The sequence below is a fragment of the Montipora foliosa genome, unplaced genomic scaffold (genome assembly GCF_036669935.1).
Source record: "Montipora foliosa isolate CH-2021 unplaced genomic scaffold, ASM3666993v2 scaffold_349, whole genome shotgun sequence".
Classification (NCBI taxonomy): Eukaryota; Metazoa; Cnidaria; class Anthozoa; order Scleractinia; family Acroporidae; genus Montipora; species Montipora foliosa.
Window position 1 is genome coordinate 12,522 of NW_027179648.1, and position 26,146 is coordinate 38,667.

The 26,146-nt window shown below is 47.4% G+C and overlaps 3 protein-coding genes across 3 annotated transcripts; all 3 read left to right on the forward strand.

Annotated features, from left to right (window-relative positions):
• Positions 1-6,061: 6,061 nt before the first annotated feature.
• Positions 6,062-7,417, forward strand: LOC137987456 (uncharacterized protein F54H12.2-like). The gene has a single exon (XM_068833711.1). It carries the CDS (start codon positions 6,062-6,064, stop codon positions 7,415-7,417), a length of 1,356 nt encoding a protein of 451 aa, XP_068689812.1.
• A 627-nt stretch (positions 7,418-8,044) lies between these two features.
• Positions 8,045-8,677, forward strand: LOC137987457 (uncharacterized). Its single transcript, XM_068833712.1, has one exon. The coding sequence runs from the start codon at positions 8,045-8,047 to the stop codon at positions 8,675-8,677; it is 633 nt and encodes a 210-aa protein (XP_068689813.1).
• Positions 8,678-16,294: 7,617 nt separating this feature from the next.
• LOC137987458 (uncharacterized) lies at positions 16,295-20,485 on the forward strand. Its single transcript, XM_068833713.1, has one exon. The coding sequence runs from the start codon at positions 16,295-16,297 to the stop codon at positions 20,483-20,485; it is 4,191 nt and encodes a 1,396-aa protein (XP_068689814.1).
• Positions 20,486-26,146: the final 5,661 nt, after the last annotated feature.

Sequence of the window (26,146 nt, forward strand, 5' to 3'; positions counted from 1 at the left end):
ACATGATAGTCTTGTCTGGGATAGTAAGGAAGACCATGGACGTACTTGGAAACGTAATGAGCGGTACGTTGATCTTTGGCAGAGAGATGGGGCCATTCCACACAAGGTTTGTAGTGGATGGATCCATAATGAGTCCCAGTATGGTCGCAGTACCCCAGTTCTCTAGGTAAGATTTGTCGCCCACTGCAAAAATATTCCAAATCGAGGACGAGGCACACGTCATCAAAGGGGTGTGTCGTCGTCTTCGGAGGAGGAGGAGGAGGATTCGGCGGAGGACCAGTAGTCTTTGGTGGACCACCCTCGTTTGGACCACCAGTGGTTGCGCACGTTTGGGTCGGGGTCGTCAGCATCGTCGAAGATGTATTTGCACTCTGAGCACACATTAGCATCCGGTTTCCAGGTCTTTAAGGCTGACAAGGGGAGTCGGTTCTTTTCGTACTGACAACACTTGCACAAGTAACGATCCAGGAGAGCGTCTATACGTTTGAGGAGTCGTAAGGTGATGGGATCGTCTTCTGTTTGTGTGGACGCATGAGACATGCTGTGGCAAATGGAGAGAGCGGAAAGGAGCTCCGATTTTTTATAAGAGTGTCCACGTGGGAGGCACGTGAAGATCAAACACGAGAGTAACACGTGTTACGGGTTATAAAGGACGGTGTCGTGCAAGCCAGGTTCTCATTGATCACCATGAGTACGTCGTGGCAGTACGGAGGTGTGTCTCCCGCTAGGTATCCTAACCTAGGTAAAAAACCGACCAAACGAGGTAAGAAGAAAGACGATGTCGTTCGTGAAGCGGCTCAACCGCCTGCCAAGATTTACAAGGAAGCGCGTGAGAAAGCGGCCACCAAACGAAAAGAGGAGATCAAGAAGAAGGACGAGGAACTGAACCAAGCGGCTCGTGAATTGGATGCTTTGCTAGCCTCCGTGCCACCCGAGTTGCCTTCGTACGAGCAGATGCTGGCCACGATGCCCCTCGAACAGAAAGATCCGCCGTTCGTGGTATCCTTGGCTGAAGGCAGGGTGCACCATGACGTGCCTTTTGATCCTGTCCTACACGGTCCTGAACCACCCTGTACGACTCCTGAACCACCACCACCACCACCACCGGTGGTGTCACCCTCGTCGTCCCGATCCTCACCGCCTCCATTGACCGGTCCGAAGGACGTGCTGTGCCCGTTTCATGCCACTCCGTTGACAGGTGGCTTGACCAAGAATGGGACTCCGTACCTGTACTGCCGAGATCACGATGGGGTGTGTCCTTTGTTTGTGATGGGTGCCGATCGAATCCAGACCTGGATCGATGCCATCGAGCCGCAGCTTCATGAGGATGTCCGACAAGGACCCTGGCATTGCTACCATCAGGAGAAGACGCGTTTGTCGCGGACGGTGAAACCAGACTCTCCTAACAAGGATCGTTTCTTCTTAGCCTGTCGACAAGAGGAATCGTGCAAATTTTTCCAGTGGGTGGATCTGGCCTGGGGCAAGACGATTCTCAAGAGGCGTGCCGAGGGCTACGATCACGATACGGTCCAACGGATCTCTCGGGAAGAACAGGAGAAGTGGCAGAAGCACCGTGAAGAGCAAGAGAGGAAGAGGATTTTCGGACCGTTGCCGGATCATGAGTACGTCAAGAAGAGGATGGAGAGACGGGAGGAAGAGTGGTGCCGACGATTGGAACAGACCCGTCCCATCACACCCGGATTGCTGAAATCTTGTTTTTTTGATTTGAATTTTGATCAGATTCGTATCGATTCCGGAGTGTATAAAAGTCAGGGAGTGAATTTTTGAAAATAAAAAACATTTGATGATGATGATGATGTCGTGTGCTGAATTGGGTCGTCGGGTGGTGAGGGTGGGTCTGGAACAAATCGTGCGTCTCCCTTATCGCGAGTACAGACGACGTCTCCGTTGGTCGATCTTGACCTGGGTGTGTCGAGAATTGATGACCTGTCTCCAGGGAGACGATCAATGGGACGGATTACCCACCCAAGAACCCGTGGATGCCATAGCCACGTTCGCCGCTCTGAAACGCAAGGCCGACTATAAATGGCCTCATTTCGTCGTGTACCTGACCTGGTTGACGCGAACTCTGGGACCCGAGAGAGCGTACGCTACGTGGCAGACGTTGGAACAACGGTACCTGAAAGATCTGCCTAGTCTCTTGGAGTTGACCGTCCGACTCCTTCTCACCAAGACATGCCGAAGCGGAAGAACCGCCGCCGTGCTTCCGGCGTCACCGCCTACACGGACCCCGGCACGCCCGGCGCTTTAGGTGGCGTGGCTCGCTATGCCAAGGCCCAAGGGTTGTCCTTGAAAGAAGCCCGAGACGAATTGCAAGGGGAATTGGCCTATACGTTACATCGTCCGGTCCGTCGACGTTTTCAGACGTCCCCCGTGTTGGTGTTCCACAAAGACGATCAATGGCAAGCTGATCTGGTGGAGATGCAACCTCTCAAGAAATGGAATGGAGGAAATCGATACCTCTTGACGGTCATCGACGTGTTGTCCAAATATGCCTGGGCCGTTCCCGTCAAGAACAAGACCGGGTTGGCCGTGACAGAAGCGTTTGAGAAGATTCTGCGACAGAGTGGACGGAAACCGTTACGTTTACAGACGGATGCCGGAAAAGAATTTTACAATGCCCCGTTCAGAACCATGTTGGAAAAAGAAGGCATTCATCATTTTTCGACGCATGGGGATGCCAAAGCTTCCATCGTCGAACGTTTTAATCGTACGTTAAAACAACGCATGTATCGTTATTTCACGGCGCGTAATACGCGAGTGTATGTTAAGGTGTTGCCCCAACTCCTCGACGGGTACAATGGGAGTCGACATCGGAGTATCGGTATGGCACCGCGCGACGTGACGGAGAAGAATGAAGGCGCGGTGTGGGCCGCCTTGTACGGCAAACGATTGAAGCGGCGTCCTCGTCCCAAACTCAAAGTGGGCGATCGCGTCCGACTCAGCAAGAAACATCGCCCGTTCAAGAAAGGGTATCTACCGGGTTGGACCGAAGAAGTGTTTGTCGTACAACGCGTGGTACCCGGACCCGTGGTCACGTATAAACTGAAAGAATGGGATGGCACGCCTCTCGAAGGTAGTTTCTACGAAGAAGACGTTCAGAAAGTGACTGTGCCCGACGAAGCTTTGTTCCGCGTGGAAAAGATTTTGCAACGACGTCAACGCCTCGTGAAAGTGCGTTGGCTAGGTTGGCCTAAGAAATACGATAGTTGGATTCCTCGTTCTGCGTTACATGTATAAAAGATACAAAGATACAATAAAGATTTCGTTCTTTTCGTCATGTCTCATTATGTGACGTTGTCGAGTCATGTTCAAAAATCCGAGTTTCCCGATAATGGTCCTTCCGAATTCAAAGTCCGTCTGCCTAGCGATCGTGCTTGGCAACAGGACACGGACCGTTGGGAAGTGGGATTGAGTGGCGTCTCTCTGCCCGACATTCCACCGCCACCACCACCGCCACCTGTACACCCCGAAAAGATCCTGGTTCATGAGGCGTACCATGGCGTGGGTCATCCGGAGACATGGCATGAGGAAGGATACTTGTGTACGTATTACTATTCCACCACGACAAGGAATTCTAGTGGAGAGCTCGTGATCGCGCGGAATGCACGAGGGGTGGTCCTCTTATCGGAGATCACCCCTTCCGAGACGGGTGTGGAATTTATCAAGAAGGTCCTCCATCGAATGCAACAGAAGATCACGACCGGTCTACAAAGCGGGGAGCACCTTCACTTTGAGATCACGGACACGAGTCAGAGCCCCCCAAAGACGAAGAGATACTATACCATGGCCACCTTGGTATGGAAGGGAGACGATTTGCTTCTGGACAATACGAGTGTGTTCATAAGTGGCATCATGTGGAAGTATTTTGGATGGGTTCTTGAACTGGCTTTACATATGGGATGGATCACCACCGACGCTGAATATGTAAACACAGCACAGTACTACAAGAAAGGACCCAATCTTCTCATGGAAGCGATCGATAAACACGCCCCGACACCGGATTACACCGAAGAACGTTTTCGTGACGGCTCCGTCTTTCCGTCCTTCCCTAACAAATTCACCTCCGAAACCGGTCCGACGGCTGTGGTCTTAGAGAGTCGGGTCGGGTCAGGTCAAGTCGGTGGCCTGTATAACAATGCCCACTTCATGGTCATGTCCAAATTGTTCAATTGGCGTTTTGTCCGTCTGAACGAAACCTTTGCCAAGTTGAAGAACACTCCCTTGGCTCCCTTGGCAAAGCAACCGGTCGAACGTCCCCTTTTCGTCTACGTCAACCTGACGGAAAGTCAATGGTTGGAAGAGTCGTACGACGAACTGCTACGTACCGTCCCCTATAAAAGTGGAGGTGTCTGGTGGGAACCACAACAGATACACTACCATCGCCTACGCGGATCTCAGATCGAGACGATCCACGTTCGTGTCAAGGAAATCGACGGTCGTCCTGTGGCCTTTCCTAAGAATACAACAAGTACTCTCTGTCTTCACTTTCGTCGTCGCCATGGATCGCATCGTCGTTCTCAGCGATCCTTCGAAAGAGTTTCCGGATAATCAGACTAGTACGTTCAAGTCGCGACTCCCTCAGGTGGTCCAATTTGAAGGGGACTGGGAGGTCGGATTGACGTCCATTTCCATGCCCGATAGTGGTTTGGATCTCAGTAGTTTTCTCTCCGAAGGTGTTGCCGTGGTAAAACTTAGGTATCAACTGTTGAATGAGTCGACAGACACTCGTACGACCCGTGTGGAAGATGTGTGGCGCGATAACGTCATCACGAATGCCCCATGGATCGTGGATGGGGTCGGATTCATGAAAGCTTTGATCAATGAGATCGATCTGGAGATCACCGGTACTCTGCAAGGCGTGGCGAATAGCGTGGTGGAGGACGCACGTCGACCGACCTTTCGCTGGGAAGGAGAGACGACCATCTTGGAAAGAAAGGACATTGGGGTACTGGGAAGCCATCCTAATACCGGGAATGCCGTGGAACTAAGAATCATAAAGGACTTGGCATTTCGCATGGGATGGTTGAAAGTCAACAACCAGGGGACCCACGCATTGGGTCCCAATCTTCGATACAGTCTCTATGACTCAAAGACTAAGAAATCAAAGCGGGTGGCTAGTACGGAACTGGCTTCGGATCGCTTATGGAAGACCGACTCGTCCTGGCTCGTCCTGAGCTTCACGGTAGAGTGGCACTTTATCAATTTGAACACGGCATTCCAGAATGCTCTAGGTAGTACCTCCCGAAGCTTATTGATCTACTCAGACGTGGTGAGCAGTAACGTCATGGGAGATGCCGAACATCCTCTGATACGAGAAGTCCATTATCAACGACGTGGCGGAGGTGACGTCTATTTCGAACCGACCCACATTCAATGGATGCCCATGCGTCGTCGTTACTTGGATGTCATCGAAGTCAGTGTGGCCGAGAGTGATGGACGTCTGGCTGACTTGGGAAGAGGTCATAGGACCATCGTGACCCTTCAGTTCCGGAAACGAAAATGAAAAAAACGTATAAAATGAAGACGCACTGTGGGTAGACCATTTTTCTCATCATGCGTGGGGGTAGTTTGACACGGTACTATCCTCCGTACCTACGCGGCTCGGGTGCTACCGAAGAGTTGATCAAGATCGCCTCGCCCGTCTTGATGAATGCCATGCAAACGGGACTTCAAGCCGCGGCTAGTGGTCGTTCGTTCAGCGACGTCGGAGGTGTGGTGGGACACTCGCTGAAACGCGGTTTGAAACGAAAAGCGGGCGCTTTGGTGAAAGCCGGTCTCAAAGCCGGTGGACGACATGCCTATAAAAAAGCCAAACGAAGTGTGGCGTCCATCTTTAGACGATGAATCGCCGACCGATGGTCGTCCATTCGCGATTGCGTCGACAACGCGCCTACCGTCGACGTCAGTCTGCCCCTACTACTATAAAAGGCAGGAACCCCGTTCAGTACGGTGGTTGGTTGATCCCGCACCTACCGAGAGCACCACGACGACGACGACGTAGCAGAAGACGAAGAAGATGAGTGTGGAACTGTTTACCATGCCGTCGACGGACATCACGGTCGATTCGTACCGGATGATCCCGTACAGTGCCGCCATGACGGGCATCGTACCCGTCACCTTTACCGTTCCCGGTTTGGACGAATTTATCGATTTGGGACGCAGTTTTTTCGAAATCGAACTGAAATTGAATTCGGCGTCGACCAACGGTATCGTGGCCGATACCAATGCGGCTTCGGATGCCACCGACACCAAGTTTGTGTACATCACCAACAATCTGGCCCACGGTCTCTTCAAACAGATCAATCTACGACTGGGTGGTGTCTTGATGAGTGAACAGACGGATACGTACATGTACAAGTCCTTCATCGAGACCCTCTTGAATTATAGTCGAGACGAAGGCGATACGTTGTTGGCCCCTCAAGGTTGGGTGAATTACCTGAACGTGGAGGAACAGCTGGGGGCCACGGGAGCCAATGATGACATTTCCACCACCGCAGGATGGGCGCACAATGATACGAATGCCTTGAAGACGGCCACCAAACTGTTTTACAGCAACAACAAAGCCACCATGATCATGTATCCTCATCTGGCCGCCATGCGAACGGGACGTTTGTTGGTCCCTCGCGTAGAAATGGTGATGGAACTGTTTTGCAACACACCAGATTTTTTCCTGTTTGGGACCAAGACCAGTGGTACAGGGGTCAAAAAATACGTCACCTTGGGTGCAGGGGATCTCAAAGTCACCTTTCATTTGTGTCGCGTCAATCTGAATGTCAGTGTGGGCAACGAACTGATGGCCAAGATCGATGTGAAAGGTCAAATGGCGAATTATCCCATGGTCAAAAGTCAAATCCGAACCTTCTCGTTCGATGGCAAGACCACGTTGTGGACCGAAGACCAAATATTTACAGGCCGTCTTCCCGACCGTTTGGTCGTCGGGCTGCTGGATAGCAAAGCATTCAATGGGGATTTGGAGTATTACCCGTATGCCTTCCAAGATTTTGGAGTGAAGAGTATCCGTCAACTAGTGGGTGGGGAAGAATATCCCTATCCGACGTTGGAACTGAATGGTACCAATACACGGAAAGACTGGTTGGGCTATCAACGACTCTTGGAAGCCAGTGGTTCCCTAGCGAATCATCGTCCTCACATGATCCAGCCAGGAGATTGGGGCTATGGCAAGAATTGTACCTTGTTCGCGTTTAACAATGTACCTAGCGGTAATGCCGATTCACCGTATCATCGAAATCCCAAACAAAAAGGCAAGCTGCGTCTGGAAATCCGATTTAATACCGCTCCCAACAAGAACATCACCATTTTGGTGTTTGGCGAATTCGAAGACAGCTTTCAAGCCGGTACCAACGGAAACATCCTGTATCAAAAGTACGAGTGAAGATGGAATTTGTGCCCTTGAGTGACGTGACCTTACGCGCCTTGGCCTTGGACGATCCGATCCTGAAACGCGTCTTTCACGGCGTCCATCCCTCCGACGGGCTTCCGTCACGACCGCCCCGTACGACACGGGCCGCCTACATTGTGAATACGGATCCACGAGGGGAACCGGGTCAACATTGGTTGGGCCTTTGGACGGAACAGAATCAGTGCGAAGTCATGGACAGTTACGGACTCCCGATGACGACCTACCACGCACCCGACCTGGAGAGATGGCTCGAAGACGAATGGGATGCGGTGCAATGGAACGACCGGACCCTCCAAGCTTTGAACAGCACCGCTTGCGGTCATTATGCTTTGATGTTTTTGAAAGATAGGGTTCGTGGACGTACCATGCACGAGTTTGTGCAAACCTTTTCTCCTCACGATTTTGTAGCCAACGACCGAGCTGTGGGTCGACAAGTACGTCGTCAAATAGTCCAAGAGGTCAATGCATTACCCTGCCTTCAAGGTTGTACACCGCATGAACCGATTCTTTTACATTAAAAAATGACTTTCATCACATGTCGTGTCTTTGTCTTGGGTTACTATAAAAAAGGGGCGGATCACACTCTACCGTCGATGAAGGATGATACGACAACCCAGTAGCACGATGATCGTCGGTCCATCGGGGAGTGGCAAAACGCAATTGACCGAAGCGCTCTTGACGGAAGGTAATGTCATTGAAGGAGGTCGGACCAAACCGTGTCATTACTGTTATGCTGTGTGGCAACCGCGTTTCGAACGGATGAAAGGTCGTGGGATCCGATTTCACGAAGGGATCCCCGACATTTCGGATCTTCGACAATGGTTTGGAAAAAGTCAAGGTGGGATCCTGGTCTTGGACGATCTCATGGACGAAGGTGGGAACGACAAACGCGTGTTGGACCTATTCACTCGAGAATCGCATCATCGGAACATCACGGTGTTGTATTTGTGTCAAGACTTATTTCCACCCGGCAAGTATGCCAAGACCATCTCTAGGAATGCCCATTATCTCTTTGTGTTCAAGAATCCTAGAGATCAATCGGGATTTCGGGCCTTGACATTACAAGCCTTTCCCGATCGATGGCGTGACGTTCTTCGTCTCTTCGAAAAGTGCACGCAACGCCCGTACGGGTATATAATGATGGACCTTCATCCCGCTTCAGACGATCGGTACCGACTGTTCAGTTGTGTGACACAATCGGATGGTCCGACCCAAGTGTGGAAACGTGAATGAGTAGTCCAGGATCCCCGTTTGCCCATTGGGATCCCTCTGACTATCGACGTGCCTTGGCAGAGTACCGACGACGACAAACTCCTTCCACACCTTCCAGTCCCGGATCGCCGTTTGACCAGTTTCAATTTGAACGCAATCCCTCCGAGTATCAAAGGGAATTGCAAACGTACCGTCAACAGCAACAACGACGGAGAGCCAAAGAACGAGCGGCTCGTCGACGTCGAAGACAAGGAGGACGTGCTTTGGCTTTGAGTGAACGACTCGAGACTGCCCAACACATTCCTCTAGGAACCCGATCGTTTTCTGAACCCAGGATGACGTCTGCCCCAGCAGGTGTAGGGAGCAGGACACCGCGTACGTCCCCGGCCGGTGTGGGGAACACCATTCCCAACATGACTCCCAGAAACAGTCCAGCCGGAGTTGGAACACGAACCCCCAACAGTACGATTCAAGAGTTTTTGGAAACGTTGGATCAAGGTCGTGTGCCGACGCCCGAACCCAATGCCTTGTTGACCGAGCTGGGACTTGAGTCGGGAGGATTAGAGTCCGATGGGCTTTTAGCCCAACGACAACTCATGATGCGTTCTCTCTTGGACGGGAGTATCCCCGTTGCTCAGAGAACACAGATCCAAAGAGATTACCTGATCTCCGACCAAGATTTACAAGATTTTGCCGCCAGCGGTCCTTCCAATCGTCCTACCACTGGAGGCAAACGTCCTCGTCCCACCACCGGAGGCAAACGCCCGCGTCGACGTCCTCTCCCAGCAGGTTCTCCTGCAGGTTCCCGTCGTCGAGGTAGCGGTGGCGGTGGCGGAGGCGGTGGCAGTGGCGGTGGTGGCGGTGGTGGCGGTGGTGGCGGAGGCGGTGGCGGTGGCGGTGGCGGTGGAGGAGGTTCTCCTGGTGGCAGAGGTTCTCCTGGAGGTTCTCCCGGAGGGGGCAGTCGCCGTGGAGGTCGACGACGTTTGAACCAGGATGGACTTCGACGTCAAATGGATTTGTTATCTCAAGACGCCCGTCAACGAACGGATGGACGTCGTATTCGGAACATTACCCATACCAACACCGTGACCACAGTCTACGAAGATGGCGGTACACCCACCGTCCGACGCACCTCCTCCCGACTCAGTAACCGATAAAAGGACATGCATCAACTCGTACCATCAATCATGCCCAAACCCAGACGACGACGACGACGACGACAAACCCCACAACGTGGACGCGGCCTCTTGTCGATCCTAGGCAAAGCCGTGGCTGCTGGGTACACGTTAGGAAAAGACAAGAGGTATAAAAGGATGGGTGCTAAAGGAGTCACCGGCCACTATGAAGCACCCGAGTATAATTACGGTATGATGAAACGGGTTCTCAAACGAAAACCTTGGGCACGAAAAATGGTGATGGATCGAATGATGCGTGGGGATCCGCATCCTTTGAGGGGACTATGAAACAAAGAAGAAGGAGAAAACCCCCCGTCCGACGACGACGTCAGCGTGGCGGGGTGCTTCCTTTGATCGTGGCAGGGGCAAGTGCTGCCCTCGGAGGCGTGGCTGCCCTGGCGCGTAAGAATGCTCGGACCCGAGCACGTTCCCGTAAACGGTACGATGACATGGTGGCTCGAACACGAGCCGAAGACGCTCGTCGTGGAGACGATTCGGCCATCGTGTACACGCACATTCCTGCCTATAAACCGCCTCGTTATAAAGGTCTCATCTTCCTCGAGAAACTCAAACGTAAACTCAGAGGTCGACGATGACTATAAAAGGACAGTCCAATCGATTCCATGGTAACAATGGCACGTCAACGTGGTAGTGGTATTTGGTTGAACGGGAGACGTCAACGCGGTCGTGGTTTACCCATATGGGTCCAACGGGGCGGCAACCTGATCATGTTCCCAACGGCTGTTCCTAAACCTCTGCGAAAAGGACGCCGTCGACGACGACGAAGACGTCCAGGAGTGCTCCGTGTATAAAAAGAAACGCCCCCGGATCGATAGCCCGGAACACACCATCATGTCGTGGAGGATACAACGACAATGGCCGTTTCTACGGAGCGTCTTGAAAGAAGCCGATCATCAAACCCGTCGGGCACGTCTTCAGGCTGCCAATGCCGATCAAATCAATGCCGTGAGTGAATTGGTCATGAACACGATCCGAGGGAATGTTCCCATCTCGTCCAAGATAGTGGGACGGCTTCGACCTTACGAAAAGGTCTTGGGGGACATGTCTCGTCGAAAACATTCTATTAAAAGGAGACGTCAATTGATGATGAATCAGACAGGAGGAGCTCTTTGGGATGGTCTGAACGCCGCTTGTGACGTGATACGACGAAGCAAAGGACACAGACTAAACACGGCTTGTGACATCCTAAGACCCAAAAAACGATGAAAGCGTGTCGTCATCGGATTCCAGGATGCGTTCGTGCCCAAATACCCTATCTGGGTTGGTTTCTACGAGATCTGACCCGATTGTCGGGAGAGGACCGTTTACGAAAACTCTACTATGCCGTGGATCAGATGATTGAGGCCATCAGTCAATTGGCTCGAGAGATTGTCAAGGGACGTCTCCCTTTGTCCAAGTACACCCTACTCAAGATTACCGAGACCCCACGAGATCGAAGAGTGTTACGGGCCATCAGTCGTTCCACCCATAGCATAAAAGCCCGACGAAGGATGATGCGTCGACATTTCCATTCCATTCGATTCTGGCACGGATTGCATACGGCGTATCATCATTGTGTCAAGGAGCATCTACAACATGGACGATGGTTGGTGTGACAATACGTGGACGCAAGGGCCTCGTTCGTTTTGCGCCCTACAGGATCAGATACGCGGGCTTCGGCATCGAGTCCGCGAACAATGCGACATTGTTCGTCAATTGACCGATCAATTACAAGAACGCAATCAGAGTTTGGAGCTTGCCGAACAAAAGATGGGAGTCTTGCAAGAACAAGTCTGCGAATTGAATCGACATCTGGAACGCGAACGCTACGAGAAACAGAACCTCTACTATAAAACCAGAGAGAGACGCGACGATCTTAGTACCTCACGATGAGCGAGGCGGAGACCATTCCAGGATTTGAAAACAAAGTCTTGATCGATCCTCAACGATTACGTCAACTCGAAGACGTGTACAAGGAACGTCTGACCGAAAACCTTCCTTTGGCCAAAGCCGCTCGTATCGCTGCCAAACAAGAAGCCGTTCTCATGTCGGATCAGATTCCTCCAGGTATCAAGAATACCTTGGCCACCTCTCTGGCCGACGAAAAGAAACGGTGGACCAAAGCCGTTCGACAACCTCTCGGGTTCGGACCGGATGCCGACGACGAACGCGATGCCGAAGCCGATGCCTATGCGCAAGGACCCTTACACTCCATGTTGACGCAATTAGTCAAGAAAAAGAAAAAGAAGGACACGCCCGAGACCACACCCTCGGTACCCCCTAAAGCTAAAAAACGACTTCGATTCATGACTCAACCCAAAGCAGCTCCGCCCAAAAAGAAGTCGAAGAAGAAAAAGTCGCCCCCCAAGACACCGGTTCCCTCCGTCGATTGGGGACAGCTTCCGTTTCAAGGAGATCCCAGGATGATGGGAAACAGTATGGCCGACTATGCAGAGACGACCGCTCAATCGGTCAAAAAAAAGATTCGTAAGAAGACAGGTCGCCGACGTCCTACCGAAACAGATAAATTGCAACGCCCACCCGGTTGGTTGGATTTCGATAAGAAACTCAAACGACGCTTGGATGGCGAGGACTACTAAGAGACGCCCACGACGACGACGACGACGTCAGCGAGGTGGCAAGTTTGACGTGCAGAAGGCTTTAGCCAAGACAGGGATCGAGTTTCATTGGCCTGGCTATCAGTACATGGGTCCTGGCACCAAACTGGCCAAACGACTCAAACGAGGGGATCCTGGCATCAATCGTTTGGACAAGATTGCCAAGACCCACGACATGGATTATGCCAAAGCCAGAAACTTACAGGACAAGTGGAAAGCCGACGACAAGATGATTCGGGCTATCAGTAACCTCCCAGGCAAAAAGAAGAAGACGGAGAAAGTGGTCAAGAAAATCATGCAAATGAAACGTAAACTCAAACTTTAATTTTGAACATTTTTTCAACGAAATTTACGATTGAATATTCTTGTCCGACGAAGGTAAGGACCGTAAATGTCAATAAAAGGTACAAAATAAAAATGTCCCGTCTTCTGGTTCTTCTTGATTTGTTTTTCCGGGTGCCATAGGGGTTGTCTCCGATAACGCCAGGCTTCACGAAGGGCATGCGCTGTTGCACAACAATACAACTGTCCAAACAACATGACCGCTCTCAGGTGACGTCGTGCAGGGGACAATTGGATCTGCAACGAAATGATAAACGTGTCTAGATAAGCAATAGAGGCCAACGTCTCCGCAAAATCACATATCCTTCCACATATTGAAATCGAAATGCACCATCATCCCCTCGCGCCATCCTTCGACGACGCCAATACGGCGGATCCACGTAATAATCATATCGAATCTGGTACTCGTACTCGTCGTCGTCGTATTCGTCGAGACCAAAGGTAGCCCACGAGATACATGGCATGACGTCCCTGTTGTACAATCCATAAGCCTCAATATACTTGTCGATACGCTGCAAACGTTCCACCATCGTATATTCGCCAAACTCACAGACCCCACAAATAAAATCTTGTCTTGGTCCTGGTCTTGGTTTTGGAACGCTCAGCAACTAAAACATAAACAAAGACACGCCTGTCAAACGTTCCTCCAGTAACATGAATCGAACCTCGGGCGTATAGGGACGTCTCTCGTGCACATGAAAGCGACCACTCCACGTACAAAAACATCGGTCGGCACGGACCATAATCTACGAAGAATCCACAGTACATCGAGGTGTTAGTTCCCATAAGACACGCATCTGATAACGATCATTCCACACGAGGCTATAGGATCTCTCGACCGCAGAGGATTTTTCCCTACGACGTTTGTAGGTCCCCTGACAATGTCGTGCATGCTCCTGCGGTGCTATGTTCGTTCGTTGGTCATTGAGCCGGTCAAGACAATACATGCATGTAATGGGTCCATACGAACAACAAGGTGAATCCCAAAACGTGAACCCTTCCCCATTGGCGAACACCGTCATGAACTAAAAAACAATAACGGCATCATTAATTTGTTGTCGATTGATTTCGTTTTTGATATCTGTCCAGACTCGGAAATAAACAAGCTCTTGTTTGGAGGTACGAGGTCCACTGTACGAACCAAAAGTAGGCAGACTGCACCAGGTCTAAACAGAAAAAACGACATCCACGTTAATAGGAGAATCGACTATCGGCGACGACGGCGACGACGAATACGACCATGAGTACCGACCGCCCTCCATAACTCCGCTACAATGTCTACTTCTTTTTCCGTCCAATCCCTCCGGGATGAAAAACGTCGTCTCAAATAGATACACCAAGTCTAATGAAAGTAAAAACATAGGTTATCGACGTTTGTATATCGTAACGAGTCCAAAAGACGGATCCCAAAAATCCACATCAATCCTCTTCCACAACTCCGCCGTAATGTCCATCTCTTTTTTCGTCCAACCCCGTTGGTACGAATAACGAGTAAACTGATTCAGACGACACCACATCTAACGATAATAAAGAGAACGAAACGTTTGAATCAGTATCCCGTCCCAAAAGAGACCCGTGCCCCTAAGACGAAAGCAATAAGAAGTACACGATCCGTATCCATAAGAGGTACAACGTCCGGGTGGAACAAAGTCTGGAAAGACGGACGGGAACCAAGACCACTATCAATTAAAAAAGAATCAACGGTCACGGTTACTGTAGCCGTAATAAGGTTCAAACTCAAGATAAGTAGATCGGCGACCCCCCGAATAGCAACGACGACGTCCGTAGGAGGTCTCCGACCCGTCACATCGACAACGAATGAGACACCCGTAACACAGGCAACCAAAATGGTTGAGGTCCAGTCGTTTCAAACAGTGAATGCACGTAGCGGCAGTCTCCGTACAACGTTGAGGACACACCCACTTGATCCAAGTCCAAGTCGCCCTCCGTGGATAACCATTCAGTGGATAACCTCTGGTTCTATGTTCCTCCACCACCATCTATTAACAAAAAGAACCTATCTTAGAATCTCGACCAAATAACGTCGCCTCCATCGAAGCTGCTTCATCGTTCTCGGAGGACGTGCCCGTCGCCACATCCAACAACCATTCCTCCATACCCATTTCGATAGACTTTCATCCCCGAACGTATCCTCTAATTGACAAATCACCTACGAAAGAAAAAACGACCTATCTTAGAATCTCAGTCAAATAACACCGCCTCCATCGACGCTGCTCCTCCGTTCTCAGGGGTCGTCTCCGTCGCCACACCCAACGATCCTCTCTCCATACCCATCTCGAAATCCTCTCATCTAATGTTTGTTCCAATTGACAAATCACCTACAATAAAGCAAAAGACTGGGTCCAACTATACCCCTGACACAAATAACACCAGTCCCCCAAATCATGACGACACGGTGGAAACCCATAACCTACGTCACAGGTGCAAATCAAACATCCCGGACGACGGTACGAATGGTATGAAACCGCACAACAACAATCCCATTGTCTACACGTCAGTTCCACGTAACTGCAACGGCATTCCCATTCGACCAGGTGATTATCCGCTTCCGATCTAACGACCACCATGACCTACAACAAAACACCGACAATGAGGAGATCGAAACGGCATACACAAAAGACCTCTCCGGTAGACGGGCCATCGACACCAACGACACACGACCATCCCTTCTGGACGACGAGACCGAAACCTGCCCGTACAATAACGATACTCCGGACAACCCATCACGCCCAAAAGACAATACCGACATTTCATGAGTCGGCTTCCCGCAGGATTACCCCCAGGGGGAAACCGTCGGCACGGTCCACACTCAAAGACGATAGTCGATTCTCCTACGTACGTCGCCGTCATCTAAAAGACATCAAATAAAATAAACGAATCTATCAGATCCGCTTCGATTTCCACCCAATACAAATAACCGGTACGTACCGTGCCATGTTGAGCACAACGTGGTAGACGGAGTAACTCTTCGTGAATGGGGTTCCAACGTTCCCTCCGGTCCTTCTCTCGTTCCTTCTCCTCCTCTCGATCTCGCACCTTCAATACATGCTGACGTACTTCGGGAGGTAACACATCCCAATACGAAGCCTCGTCTCGGGTCGCCGGGGTCTTCTTGGTAATCTGGCCTTCTTTTCGCCAACGTCCATTCTCTTGCTTGACCCACACCTCTTCCTCATACTCTGGGTCTTGCTCCACCTCCATAGTACGTCTGGCGACTGCCATCTCCAGCACACGTCTCTTGGGTTCGGATGCCATGACTTTTTCTGAGGCTCCTCACTCGATCGAACTACTTAACAGGAATCGTTCCACCAATCCCCGTGCTCCTAAGGGGTCACATGACTCTCTGGGGGGATACCCCCCCATCCCCCCAGGAGACCTATCTCGCTCCGGATTGGTCCATCTAGGGTACACGTCAAGGTCTTTCAAGGTGACTCTTTCTCTATAAAAGACACACCGTCTTTTTTCAAACAAAACATCTCATCATGGAAAGTGATAGTGACAGTGACTTGGTTGAAACACTCGACGAGTTTGAACAAATTGGAGGTGCTGCTCCAGGACGTTTCGTCTTTGAAAGACTCCCTGTGGTCGAACGACGTAGTGTCCGTCTCGGCGTTCGTGAACGCGTCTTTCAACTTCGTCCTCGACAGATCGGAGCGTTCATCCCCCGACAACGTCTCACCGATGCCCTCGTGCAAGGTCTTCGTAGCGCTCTAGATGACTTAATCAACGATCAAGACATTCCCGATGGCGACCGCATTTACATCGCTCTAGCCTCCAATCGTATCGCCAATGCTTACAACGGTTGGGGACTGCGGGCTGGAGAATGGCGCGCTCAAGGTCCACGCGTGGATGCCTTACTTGGGAATCTTTCCCACATGCTCAACTCGAACGAACAATTTGAAATGGACGATTCCTTCACCCTCTCCTTCGTTCACGTACGCGGGGCTCCCACCGGTTCCGGTTACAAAAGAAAACATTTACCAGGGCATCAAGCGTCGACGCGTCTCAGAGAATTCAAGCGCTGTGTCTTACGCGTTCCACAGGATGATCAAAATCTATGCTGTCCACGCGCCATCGCTCTGGCTCGAGGGGTCCATCAACATCGAGACGATCCCCCACGCCGTCGACAATGGACTCGCTGTCGCGGTAACCATCGTCGCATCACACGAGCGGCTCAAACACTTCTAGACGAAGTCGATCTTCCTCCTCAACCCTGTGGTCCTGAACAACTTCAACAACTCGTCACCGCTCCCAGTCTTGAAGACTACACCCTCGTGGTCGTAGATGCCAACCGCGCTTATGCTTGTTTCGCTTACGGTCGTGGGGACACGTTGTTAGGACTCTTACACGAAGACGGTCATTACGATGCCTTGTCTTCCTTACCCGGGTTCTTCGGTCAAGATTATTTTTGCAGCCAGTGTTTCCAAGCCTACAAGCATCTAGGTCAGCACGCCTGCCGTAACAATCGAACCCATCATTGCGGAGCCTGCCTGCAAAACGGATGTCCTGATCATACCGAGGCCTACCGACAGTACCGCTCGGCTCAGACCCCCTGTATTCTCTGTGGACGTTCTTTCTACGGAGACACGTGTCTCCAAACCCATCGGTCCAAGACCCACACCGGTCAACCCGCGGATCCTCAACATCCTTCCGTCTGTGCCACCCGTCGGCAGTGTAAAGAATGTCATCACACGTTACGTGGTCTCAAAGAGATCCGAACTCATCGGTGCGGGTATCGGAAATGTTTGTGCTGCAAGAACGACGTCGACGTTCATTCCCATCGATGTTTCTTACAAGTCGAAAAGACTCCCGCCGAAGAACGACGCTTGACACGGCAGCGACTCTCTTTCCAAAGGATCCTGAATCAGGGACTGGCGCCTCTCTTAGAATTCGAGGCCGCTGGCTTGCACGCTTTCCTGGCGGGCGATAACGAGGACGACGACGAAGAGGAGGACGATGAGGAACCGCCCTTGCACGTTTTCTTTGACATTGAGAGTATGCAAGTCGAGGGGCGTCACGTGCCCAATCTGGTGGTGGCCGAAACAGAAGACGACGACGATCCTCCCGTCTCGTTCCAAGGAGATGACTGTCTCTTTCACTTTCTGGAATGGTTAGAAACATTAACCGAAAACGGAATGCGACCCCTAACAGTCATCGCTCATAATTTCAAAGGGTATGACAGTTATCCCATCATCGACGAACTCCATCGGCAAAAGAGAGAACTCGAACAAATCCGAAACGGTGGGAAAGTCCTCCAACTCACCTACCCTCACGAACACACCACCATACGATTCATCGATTCGCTCTCCTTCTTCCAGATGCCGCTGAGCGATTTCCCCAAGACGTTCGGGCTCACCGAACTCAAGAAAGGATACTTTCCACATTTGTTCAATACCCCCGAACATCAAACGTATGTAGGCCGACTTCCCGACAAAGCCTTCTACATGCCCGACGGCATGTCCGTCAAGAAACGTCGCGACTTTGATACTTGGTACGACGACCAAGCGGCACGAGAGGTCGTCTTTGATTTCCAAGCCGAACTCTTAGCCTACTGCGAATCGGACGTGAAACTCTTGAAACAAGGATGTCTCACTTTCATGCGGGATTTTCAAGGACGCGCTGAATTCAATCCCTTTGAACAAATGACGGTCGCCTCTGCCTGTAATCGCTACTTGCGCATGCACTGTATGGAAGAAGACTCTATCGCTTCCGAACCTCTCCTAGGATGGCGAGGCCGTGTCAATCATTCCCAGACCTCTATGGAATGGCTGACGTGGTGCGAACACCATCTACGACAACGAGCCTACCTGGCCCTCTCGCCGGAAGAACACGAGGACCACGAAGCCCTAGCTCGTGCCTACGGCCACTACGATCCTCATCATCCCTTGCACCGCCAACGTATCCAACATGCTCGAAACGAGGGCGAGTACCGCCTTCCTGGTACCCGATACACGGTCGACGGATACGATGCCGATACCAAGACCATCTACGAATTCTACGGGTGCTTCTGGCACGGATGTCGGACTTGCCATCCCCAACGCACCGACGTGCACCCGACGCTGCTCGACCGCACCATGGACGAGGTCCGTGCTCTCGTCGACAAGAAACGCACATTCCTCATCAACCATGGGTACCAAGTCGTGACCATGTGGGAATGTACCTGGAACACCCTCAAACAAACCAACCAGGACATCAAAGACTTTCTAGCCCGTCAACACCTCCAAGCCCCCCTTGAACCACGCGATGCTTTTTACGGGGGTCGGACCAATGCCGTACGTCTCTACGCTCACGTCGACGAGGAGAAAGAGGAAGAAATCCGATACGACGATTACACGTCCTTGTATCCTTGGGTCAACAAGTACGGCACCTATCCACTCGGTCATCCCACCTTCCTGTATGAACCCGACACCACCGATCTCTCGCCTTATTTTGGGTTGGCCAAATGTACCGTCCTTCCACCCCAACGTCTCTACCATCCCGTGTTGCCTTACCGTAGTCACGACAAACTCACGTTTCCCTTATGTCGTACTTGCGTCGAAGAGAACATTTCCAAACCCCTTTTGGAAAAAACGCATGCCTGTCATCACACGGACGAAGAACGTGTTCTCGTCGGTACCTGGTGCACCCCCGAACTCGCCATGGCTGTCGAAAAAGGTTACGTCATTCAACACGTCCACGAAGTATGGCATTTCGATCAGCAACGCACGGGACTCTTCCGATCCTACGTGGACACGTGGCTCCAAATCAAAGAAGAAGCCAGCGGTTGGCCCGAAGGCTGCACCACGCCTGCTCAGAAACAAGCCCGCATCGATGCGTACTATGCTCGGGAAGGCATTCGTCTCGATCCCACCAAAATCGAAAAGAACCCTGGACTCCGAGCCCTGGCTAAGATGATGCTCAACTCCATGTGGGGCAAGTTCGGGCAACGGATCAACAAGACTCAGGTCCGAGAATTCACCGAACCTCAACCGTTCATCGAGTTCCTCGATAGCGATCAACACGATGTCCGTTACGTCAGTTCCCTCACCGAAGACCGGGTCGAAGTCCATTACAAACTCCAAACGCACGATGTCTTGCCTTCACCCAATCTCAACATCTTCATAGCCGCCTTCACCACCTGTCATGCCCGACTCCGTCTCTATCGAGCCCTCGATCATCTCGGTGAACGCGTCCTCTACTTCGACACCGACTCGGTCGTCTATCTCCATCGTCCTGGCGACCCACCCTTGGATCCTCCACGAGGCGCCTACCTTGGCGACTTCAAAGATGAATTGGACGCGGGCGATCACATTGTAGAATTCTGCTCGGGCGGTCCTAAGAACTACGGTTACAAGACCAAGAACGGACACGTGGTATGCAAGGTCCGCGGTTTCTCCCTCAACGTCGAAGGGATGACTCAATTGAATTACGATGTCTTGCGTCAAAACACTCTGGATGAATTGCATCGTCCTCTAGACCGACCGCGTACCACTCGTGTCACGCAATCTCACACCATCCAAAGAAATGCCAAGACCTACACCTTAGAAACCCAACCTTCTCACAAAGATTACCGGCTCGTCTACTCCAAACGGGTCCTGGATCCCACCACGGCCCAGACCTACCCTTACGGTTACGAACGGTTCACTGACGAGGATCTGGATCTCGCTCAAATTTTAGCGGACCTATTTGCTTAAGGGACGAGTCGACACCAGGTCTCCTCACACGTTCCCGCTTGTACCTAAGTTATTGTTTGATTAAACCGTTATGATTCGAGAAACTAAACCACTCTAGTCTCCTTCATGTTCCCCCCGGATCTTGGTCTACATTCCAAACATACTTTCTATTTGACTCCCCCAGTTATGACGTCAAATGGACTTTGACCCCACCGTCTCAACCAATCCTGTTCACGTGTGCACGTGATAATGGAGGACCCTAAGATTTCCACCAATCAGAACACGATGCATCTCATTAAAATTTCGTCTCGACCAATCAGAACGCTCCATTCAAAAGTGGCTCGTATTCCCCCGTAGTACTACTAAAACTGCTATTTTGCAGTGTTTGCAGCAGTTTTCTAGTAAAAACAGCAAAAACGTTTATCATGACCAATTTTTAAAAAAGTTAAAATTACAGTGCCAGTGCAAAATTGTGCAAAACGTTCGTTTTAGCCTCTAAATAACACGTTTTATAAAAACTGCTATTTTGCAGTGTTTGCAGCAGTTTTCCAGTAAAAACAACAAAAACGTTTATCATGACCAATTTTTAAAAAAGTTAAAATACAGTGCCAGTGCAAAATTGTGCAAAACGTTCGTTTTAGCCTGTAAAAAACACGTTTTATGAAGACTTTTATTTTGCGGTGTTTGCTGCAGTTTTCCAGTAAAAACAGCAAAAACGTTTATGATGACCAAATTTTAAAAGGGTTAAAATTACAGTGCCAGTGCAAAATTGTGCAAACTGTTCGTTTTAGCCTCCAAAAAACACATTTTATGAAAACTTTTATTTTGCAGTGTTTGCAGCAGTTTTCCAGTAAAAACAGCAAAAACGTGTATCATGACCAAATTTTAAAAAAGTTAAAATTACAGTGCCAGTGCAAAATTGTGCAAAACGTTCGTTTTAGCCTCTAAATAACACGTTTTATGAAAACTGCTATTTTGCAGTGTTTGCAGCAGTTTTCCAGTAAAAACAGCAAAAACGTTTATCATGACCAATTTTTAAAAAATTAAAATTACAGTGCCAGTGCAAAATTGTGCAAAACGTTCGTTTTAGCCTCTAAAAAACACGTTTTATGAAAACTGCTATTTTGCAGTGTTTGCAGCAGTTTTCCAGTAAAAACAGCAAAAACGTTTATCATGACCAAATTTTAAAAAAGTTAAAATTACAGTGCCAGTGCAAAATTGTGCAAAACGTTCGTTTTAGCCTCTAAATAACACGTTTTATGAAAACTGCTATTTTGCAGTGTTTGCAGCAGTTTTCCAGTAAAAACAGCAAAAACGTTTATCATGACCAAATTTTAAAAAAGTTAAAATTACAGTGCCAGTGCAAAATTGTGCAAAACGTTCGTTTTAGCCTCTAAATAACACGTTTTATGAAAACTGCTATTTTGCAGTGTTTGCAGCAGTTTTCCAGTAAAAACAGCAAAAACGTTTATCATGACCAATTTTTAAAAAAAATAAAATTACAGTGCCAGTGCAAAATTGTGCAAAACGTTCGTTTTAGCCTCTAAATAACACGTTTTATGAAAACTGCTATTTTGCAGTGTTTGCAGCAGTTTTCCAGTAAAAACAGCAAAAACGTTTATCATGACCAATTTTTAAAAAAGTTAAAATTACAGTGCCAGTGCAAAATTGTGCAAAACGTTCGTTTTAGCCTCTAAATAACACGTTTTATGAAAACTGCTATTTTGCAGTGTTTGCAGCAGTTTTCCAGTAAAAACAGCAAAAACGTTTATCATGACCAATTTTTAAAAAGTTAAAATTACAGTGCCAGTGCAAAATTGTGCAAAACGTTCGTTTTAGCCTCTAAATAACACGTTTTTAAAAAGCTGCTATTTTGCAGTGTTTGCAGCAGTTTTCTAGTAAAAACAGCAAAAACGTTTATCATGACCAATTTTTTAAAAAGTTAAAATTACAGTGCCAGTGCAAAATTGTGCAAAACGTTCGTTTTAGCCTCTAAATAACACGTTTTATGAAAACTGCTATTTTGCAGTGTTTGCAGCAGTTTTCCAGTAAAAACAGCAAAAACGTTTATCATGACCAATTTTTAAAAAAGTTAAAATTACAGTGCCAGTGCAAAATTGTGCAAAACGTTCGTTTTAGCCTCTAAATAACACGTTTTATAAAACTGCTATTTTGCAGTGTTTGCAGCAGTTTTCCAGTAAAAACAGCAAAAATGTTTAGTGACCAATTTTTAAAAAAGTTAAAATTACAGTGCCAGTGCAAAATTGTGCAAAACGTTCGTTTTAGCCTCTAAATAACACGTTTTATGAAAACTGCTATTTTGCAGTGTTTGCAGCAGTTTTCCAGTAAAAACAGCAAAAACGTTTATCATGACCAATTTTTAAAAAAGTTAAAATTACAGTGCCAGTGCAAAATTGTGCAAAACGTTCGTTTTAGCCTCTAAATAACACGTTTTATGAAAACTGCTATTTTGCAGTGTTTGCAGCAGTTTTCTAGTAAAAACAGCAAAAACGTTTATAGTGACCAATTTTTAAAAAAGTTAAAATTACAGTGCCAGTGCAAAATTGTGCAAAACGTTCGTTTTAGCCTCTAAATAACACGTTTTATGAAAACTGCTATTTTGCAGTGTTTGCAGCAGTTTTCTAGTAAAAACAGCAAAAACGTTTATCATGACCAATTTTTAAAAAAGTTAAAATTACAGTGCCAGTGCAAAATTGTGCAAAACGTTCGTTTTAGCCTCTAAATAACACGTTTTATGAAAACTGCTATTTTGCAGTGTTTGCAGCAGTTTTCCAGTAAAAACAGCAAAAACGTTTATCATGACCAATTTTTAAAAAAGTTAAAATTACAGTGCCAGTGCAAAATTGTGCAAAACGTTCGTTTTAGCCTCTAAATAACACGTTTTATGAAAACTGCTATTTTGCAGTGTTTGCAGCAGTTTTCTAGTAAAAACAGCAAAAACGTTTATCATGACCAATTTTTAAAAAAGTTAAAATTACAGTGCCAGTGCAAAATTGTGCAAAACGTTCGTTTTAGCCTCTAAATAACACGTTTTATGAAAACTGCTATTTTGCAGTGTTTGCAGCAGTTTTCTAGTAAAAACAGCAAAAACGTTTATCATGACCAATTTTTAAAAAGTTAAAATTACAGTGCCAGTGCAAAATTGTGCAAAACGTTCGTTTTAGCCTCTAAATAACACGTTTTATGAAAACTGCTATTTTGCAGTGTTTGCAGCAGTTTTCCAGTAAAAACAGCAAAAACGTTTATCATGACCAATTTTTAAAAAAGTTAAAATTACAGTGCCAGTGCAAAATTGTGCAAAACGTTCGTTTTAGCCTCTAAATAACACGTTTTATGAAAACTGCTATTTTGCAGTGTTTGCAGCAGTTTTCCAGTAAAAACAGCAAAAACGTTTATCATGACCAATTTTTAAAAAAGTTAAAATTACAGTGCCAGTGCAAAATTGTGCAAAACGTTCGTTTTAGCCTCTAAATAACACGTTTTATGAAAACTGCTATTTTGCAGTGTTTGCAGCAGTTTTCCAGTAAAAACAGCAAAAACGTTTATCATGACCAATTTTTAAAAAAGTTAAAATTACAGTGCCAGTGCAAAATTGTGCAAAACGTTCGTTTTAGCCTCTAAATAACACGTTTTATGAAAACTGCTATTTTGCAGTGTTTGCAGCAGTTTTCCAGTAAAAACAGCAAAAACGTTTATCATGACCAATTTTTAAAAAAGTTAAAATTACAGTGCCAGTGCAAAATTGTGCAAAACGTTCGTTTTAGCCTCTAAATAACACGTTTTATGAAAACTGCTATTTTGCAGTGTTTGCAGCAGTTTTCCAGTAAAAACAGCAAAAACGTTTATCATGACCAATTTTTAAAAAAGTTAAAATTACAGTGCCAGTGCAAAATTGTGCAAAACGTTCGTTTTAGCCTCTAAATAACACGTTTTATGAAAACTGCTATTTTGCAGTGTTTGCAGCAGTTTTCCAGTAAAAACAGCAAAAACGTTTATCATGACCAATTTTTAAAAAAGTTAAAATTACAGTGCCAGTGCAAAATTGTGCAAAACGTTCGTTTTAGCCTCTAAATAACACGTTTTATGAAAACTGCTATTTTGCAGTGTTTGCAGCAGTTTTCCAGTAAAAACAGCAAAAACGTTTATCATGACCAATTTTAAAAAAGTTAAAATTACAGTGCCAGTGCAAAATTGTGCAAAACGTTCGTTTTAGCCTCTAAATAACACGTTTTATGAAAACTGCTATTTTGCAGTGTTTGCAGCAGTTTTCCAGTAAAAACAGCAAAAACGTTTATCATGACCAATTTTTAAAAAGTTAAAATTACAGTGCCAGTGCAAAATTGTGCAAAACGTTCGTTTTAGCCTCTAAATAACACGTTTTATGAAAACTGCTATTTTGCAGTGTTTGCAGCAGTTTTCCAGTAAAAACAGCAAAAACGTTTATCATGACCAATTTTTAAAAAGTTAAAATTACAGTGCCAGTGCAAAATTGTGCAAAACGTTCGTTTTAGCCTCTAAATAACACGTTTTATGAAAACTGCTATTTTGCAGTGTTTGCAGCAGTTTTCCAGTAAAAACAGCAAAAACGTTTATCATGACCAATTTTTAAAAAAGTTAAAATTACAGTGCCAGTGCAAAATTGTGCAAAACGTTCGTTTTAGCCTCTAAATAACACGTTTTATGAAAACTGCTATTTTGCAGTGTTTGCAGCAGTTTTCCAGTAAAAACAGCAAAAACGTTTATCATGACCAATTTTTAAAAAAGTTAAAATTACAGTGCCAGTGCAAAATTGTGCAAAACGTTCGTTTTAGCCTCTAAATAACACGTTTTATGAAAACTGCTATTTTGCAGTGTTTGCAGCAGTTTTCCAGTAAAAACAGCAAAAACGTTTATCATGACCAATTTTTAAAAAAGTTAAAATTACAGTGCCAGTGCAAAATTGTGCAAAACGTTCGTTTTAGCCTCTAAATAACACGTTTTATGAAAACTGCTATTTTGCAGTGTTTGCAGCAGTTTTCCAGTAAAAACAGCAAAAACGTTTATCATGACCAATTTTTAAAAAAGTTAAAATTACAGTGCCAGTGCAAAATTGTGCAAAACGTTCGTTTTAGCCTCTAAATAACACGTTTTATGAAAACTGCTATTTTGCAGTGTTTGCAGCAGTTTTCCAGTAAAAACAGCAAAAACGTTTATCATGACCAATTTTTAAAAAAGTTAAAATTACAGTGCCAGTGCAAAATTGTGCAAAACGTTCGTTTTAGCCTCTAAATAACACGTTTTATGAAAACTGCTATTTTGCAGTGTTTGCAGCAGTTTTCCAGTAAAAACAGCAAAAACGTTTATCATGACCAATTTTTAAAAAAGTTAAAATTACAGTGCCAGTGCAAAATTGTGCAAAACGTTCGTTTTAGCCTCTAAATAACACGTTTTATGAAAACTGCTATTTTGCAGTGTTTGCAGCAGTTTTCCAGTAAAAACAGCAAAAACGTTTATCATGACCAATTTTTAAAAAAGTTAAAATTACAGTGCCAGTGCAAAATTGTGCAAAACGTTCGTTTTAGCCTCTAAATAACACGTTTTATGAAAACTGCTATTTTGCAGTGTTTGCAGCAGTTTTCCAGTAAAAACAGCAAAAACGTTTATCATGACCAATTTTTAAAA

What these genes read in the sequence shown, in the direction of transcription:
- LOC137987456 (XM_068833711.1), top strand. Translation starts at nt 6,062, where the DNA reads ATGCCGTCGACGGACATCACGGTCGATTCGTACCGGATGATCCCGTAC.
- LOC137987457 (XM_068833712.1), top strand. Translation starts at nt 8,045, where the DNA reads ATGATACGACAACCCAGTAGCACGATGATCGTCGGTCCATCGGGGAGT.
- LOC137987458 (XM_068833713.1), top strand. Translation starts at nt 16,295, where the DNA reads ATGGAAAGTGATAGTGACAGTGACTTGGTTGAAACACTCGACGAGTTT.